This window comes from Pristiophorus japonicus, unplaced genomic scaffold, assembly GCF_044704955.1.
Source record: "Pristiophorus japonicus isolate sPriJap1 unplaced genomic scaffold, sPriJap1.hap1 HAP1_SCAFFOLD_1855, whole genome shotgun sequence".
Taxonomy (NCBI): Eukaryota; Metazoa; Chordata; class Chondrichthyes; family Pristiophoridae; genus Pristiophorus; species Pristiophorus japonicus.
This window is the reverse complement of record NW_027251543.1, coordinates 35,001-40,000: the sequence shown is the minus strand read 5'-3', so window position 1 is coordinate 40,000 and position 5,000 is coordinate 35,001. Positions and strand designations below refer to the sequence as shown.

General features: G+C 53.9%; 1 protein-coding gene across 1 annotated transcript in view; it reads left to right on the top strand.

The window, feature by feature from the left end:
- Positions 1-2,008: 2,008 nt before the first annotated feature.
- Positions 2,009-5,000, top strand: part of LOC139243742 (calcium-binding and coiled-coil domain-containing protein 1-like) — a gene marked incomplete at both ends in the record, with an annotated part of 25,934 nt that continues 22,942 nt past the window's right edge. Inside the window, one exon of the mRNA XM_070870851.1 lies at positions 2,009-2,199. Coding sequence (XP_070726952.1) covers positions 2,009-2,199 — 191 coding nt within the window. The remainder of the gene's footprint in view (positions 2,200-5,000) is intronic.

Here is a 5,000-nt window from a genome sequence, read left to right as displayed (position 1 = left end):
CCTGTTACATTAGGAACAGGAGGAGGCCCATTCAGCCGCTCGAGCCTGTTACATTAGGAACAGGAGGAGACCATTCAGCCGCTCGAGCCTGTTACATTAGGAACAGGAGGAGGCCGTTCAGCCCCTCGAGCCTGTTACATTAGGAACAGGAGGAGGCCCATTCAGCCGCTCGAGCCTGTTACATTAGGAACAGGAGGAGACCATTCAGCCCCTTGAGCCTGTTACATTAGGAACAGGAGGAGGCCGTTCAGCCCCTCGAGCCTGTTACATTAGGAACAGGAGGAGGCCATTCAGCCCCTCGAGCCTGTTACATTAGGAACAGGAGGAGGCCGTTCAGCCCCTCGAGCCTGTTACATTAGGAACAGGAGGAGGCCATTCAGCCCCTGGAGCCTGTTACATTAGGAACAGGAGGAGGCCATTCAGCCCCTCGAGCCTGTTACATTAGGAACAGGAGGAGACCATTCAGCCCCTCGAGCCTGTTACATTAGGAACAGGAGGAGACCATTCAGCCCCTCGAGCCTGTTACATTAGGGACAGGAGGAGGCCATTCAGCCCCTCGAGCCTGTTACATTAGGAACAGGAGGAGGCCGTTCAGCCCCTCGAGCCTGTTACATTAGGAACAGGAGGAGGCCCATTCAGCCGCTCGAGCCTGTTACATTAGGAACAGGAGGAGACCATTCAGCCGCTCGAGCCTGTTACATTAGGAACAGGAGGAGGCCGTTCAGCCCCTCGAGCCTGTTACATTAGGAACAGGAGGAGGCCCATTCAGCCGCTCGAGCCTGTTACATTAGGAACAGGAGGAGACCATTCAGCCCCTTGAGCCTGTTACATTAGGAACAGGAGGAGGCCGTTCAGCCCCTCGAGCCTGTTACATTAGGAACAGGAGGAGGCCATTCAGCCCCTCGAGCCTGTTACATTAGGAACAGGAGGAGGCCGTTCAGCCCCTCGAGCCTGTTACATTAGGAACAGGAGGAGGCCATTCAGCCCCTGGAGCCTGTTACATTAGGAACAGGAGGAGGCCATTCAGCCCCTCGAGCCTGTTACATTAGGAACAGGAGGAGACCATTCAGCCCCTCGAGCCTGTTACATTAGGAACAGGAGGAGACCATTCAGCCCCTCGAGCCTGTTACATTAGGGACAGGAGGAGGCCATTCAGCCCCTCGAGCCTGTTACATTAGGAACAGGAGGAGGCCATTCAGCCCCTCGAGCCTGTTACATTAGGAACAGGAGGAGGCCGTTCAGCCCCTCGAGCCTGTTACATTAGGAACAGGAGGAGGCCGTTCAGCCCCTCGAGCCTGTTACATTAGGAACAGGAGGAGGCCATTCAGCCCCTCGAGCCTGTTACATTAGGAACAGGAGGAGACCATTCAGCCCCTCGAGCCTGTTACATTAGGAACAGGAGGAGACCATTCAGCCCCTCGAGCCTGTTACATTAGGGACAGGAGGAGGCCATTCAGCCCCTCGAGCCTGTTACATTAGGAACAGGAGGAGGCCATTCAGCCCCTCGAGCCTGTTACATTACGAACAGGAGGAGACCATTCAGCCTCTCGAGCCTGTTACATTAGGAACAGGAGGAGGCCATTCAGCCCCTCGAGCCTGTTACATTAGGAACAGGAGGAGGCCATTCAGCCCCTCGAGCCTGTTACATTAGGAACAGGAGGCCATTCAGCCCCTAGAGTCTGTTACATTAGGAACAGGAGGCCATTCAGCCCCTAGAGTCTGTTACATTAGGAACAGGAGGAGGCCATTCAGCCCCTCGAGCCTGTTACATTAGGAACAGGAGGAGACCGTTCAGCCCCTCGAGCCTGTTACATTAGGAACAGGAGGAGGCCATTCAGCCCCTCGAGCCTGTTACATTAGGGACAGGAGGAGACCATTCAGCCCCTCGAGCCTGTTACATTAGGAACAGGAGGAGGCCATTCAGCCCCTCGAGCCTGTTACATTAGGAACAGGAGGAGGCTAAATTGGCCGTGGATAATTCCTACCTAACCCTCTCGTTGTTTTGCAGCAAGCTACTTGCCGGCTGATGGCTCCGACCTTTACCAGTTCTGCTACATCGATTCCCAGGGGTCACCGCTAGGCACCAGTTCACCTTTCACCTTCCGTGACCCCGGGCCCACGGACGAGCTGGTGGTTCTCGAGGAGTTCGAGAGCAACTCTGACATGCTGGTCGTCATAACAAAGGCGTCGCTCCTGGAGGTAACGCTCTCGAAGGACCAGCGACCCCTTCAGTGGTGGGAGAGATCAAGGGTCGAGGGTCGTGGCATCCAAGGGGTGGGGAGAGGCCAACTGGGCGGTGAGCTCCCTCTACACTGTCCCATCAAACACTCCCAGGCAGGTACAGGGGGTTAGATACAGAGTAAAGCTCCCTCTACACTGTCCCATCAAACACTCCCAGGGCAGGTACAGGGGGTTAGATACAGAGTAAAGCTCCCTCTACACTGTCCCATCAAACACTCCCAGGGCCGGTACAGGGGGTTAGATACAGAGTAAAGCTCCCTCTACACTGTCCCATCAAACACTCCCAGTGCAGGTACAGGGGGTTAGATACAGAGTAAAGCTCCCTCTACACTGTCCCATCAAACACTCCCAGGGCAGGTACAGGGGGTTAGATACAGAGTAAAGCTCCCTCTACACTGTCCCATCAAACACTCCCAGGGCAGGTACAGGGGGTTAGATACAGAGTAAAGCTCCCTCTACACTGTCCCATCAAACACTCCCAGGGCAGGTACAGGGGGTTAGATACAGAGTAAAGCTCGCTCTACACTGTCCCATCAAACACTCCCAGGGCAGGTACAGGGGGTTAGATACAGAGTAAAGCTCCCTCTACACTGTCCCATCAAACACTCCCAGGGCAGGTACAGGGGGTTAGATACAGAGTAAAGCTCCCTCTACACTGTCCCATCAAACAATCCCAGGGCAGGTATAGGAGGTTAGATACAGAGTAAAGCTCCCTCTACACTGTCCCATCAAACACTCCCAGGGCAGGTACAGGGGGTTAGGTACAGAGTAAAGCTCCCGCTACACTGTCCCATCAAACACTCCCAGGACAGGTACAGGAGGTTAGATACAGAGTAAAGCTCCCTCTACACTGTCCCATCAAACACTCCCAGGGCAGGTACAGGGGGTTAGATACAGAGTAAAGCTCCCTCTACACTGTCCCATCAAACACTCCCAGGGCAGGTACAGGGGGGTTAGCTCCAGAGTAAAGCTCCCTCTACACTGTCCCATCACACACTCCCAGGGCAGGTACAGGGCGTTAGATACAGAGTAAAGCTCCCTCTACAATGTCCCATCAAACACTCCCAGGGCAGGTACAGCATGGGGTTAAATACAGAGTAAAGCTCCCTCTACACTGTCCCATCAAACACTCCCAGGGCAGGTACAGGGGGTTAGATGCAGAGTAAGCTCCCTCTACACTGTTCCATCACATACTCCCAGGGCAGGTACAGGGGGTTAGATACAGAGTAATGCTCCCTCGACAATGTCCAATCAAACACTCCCAGGGCAGGAACAGCACGGGGTTAGATACAGAGTAAAGCTCCCTCTACACTGTCCCATCAAACACTCCCAGGGCAGGTACAGGGGGTTAGATACAGAGTAAAGCTCCCTCTACACTGTCCCATCAAACACTCCCGGGGCAGGTACAGGGGGTTATATACAGAGTAAAGCTCCCTCGACACTGTCCCATCAAACACTCCCAGGACAGGTACAGGAGGTTAGATACAGAGTAAAGCTCCCTCTACACTGTCCCATCAAACACTCCCAGGGCAGGTACAGGGGGTTAGATACAGAGTAAAGCTCCCTCTACACTGTCCCATCAAACACTCCCAGGGCAGGTACAGGGGGTTAGATACAGAGTAAAGCCCCCTCTACACTGTCCCATCAAACACTCCCAGGGCAGGTACAGGCCGTTAGATACAGAGTAAAGCTCCCTCTACAATGTCCCATCAAACACTCCCAGGGCAGGTACAGCATGGGGTTAGATACAGAGTAAAGCTCCCTCTACACTGTCCCATCAAACACTCCCAGGGCAGGTACAGGGGGTTAGATACAGAGTAAAGCTCCCTCTACACTGTCCCATCAAACAATCCCAGGGCAGGTACAGCATGGGGTTAGATACAGAGTAAAGCTCCCTCTACACTGTCCCATCAAACACTCCCAGGGCAGGTACAGGGGGTTAGATACAGAGTTAAGCTCCCTCTACACTGTCCCATCAAACACTCCCAGGGCAGTTACAGGGGGTTAGATACAGAGTAAAGCTCCCTCTACACTGTCCCATCAAACACTCCCAGGGCAGGTACAGGGGGTTAGATACAGAGTAAAGCTCCCTCTACACTGTCCCATCAAACACTCCCAGGACAGGTAAAGGGTGTTAGATACAGAGTAAAGCTCCCTCTACACTGTCCCATCAAACACTCCCAGGGCAGGTACAGGGGGTTAGATACAGAGTAAAGCTCCCTCGACACTGTCCCTTCAAACACTCCCAGGACAGGTACAGGAGGTTAGATACAGAGTAAAGCTCCCTCTACACTGTCCCATCAAACACTCCCAGGGCAGGTACAGAGGGTTAGATACAGAGTAAAGCTCCCTCTACACTGTCCCATCACACACTCCCAGGGCAGGTACAGGGGGTTAGATACAGAGTAAAGCTCCCTCTACACTGTCCCATCAAACACTCTCAGGGCAGGTACAGCACGGGGTTAGATACAGAGTAAAGCTCCCTCTACACTGCCCCATCAAACACTCCCAGGGCAGGTACAGGGGGTTAGATACAGAGTAAAGCTCCCTCTACTCTGTCCCTTCAAACACTCCCAGGGCAGGTACAGCACGGGGTTAGATACAGAGTAAAGCTCCCTCTACACTGCCCCATCAAACACTCCCAGGGCAGGTACAGCACGGGGTTAGATACAGAGTAAAGCTCCCTCTACACTGTCCCATCAAACACTCCCAGAGTTAGAGAGCAGGCAGGTGGGCTTGAGAGGTATGGGGTGTGGGTG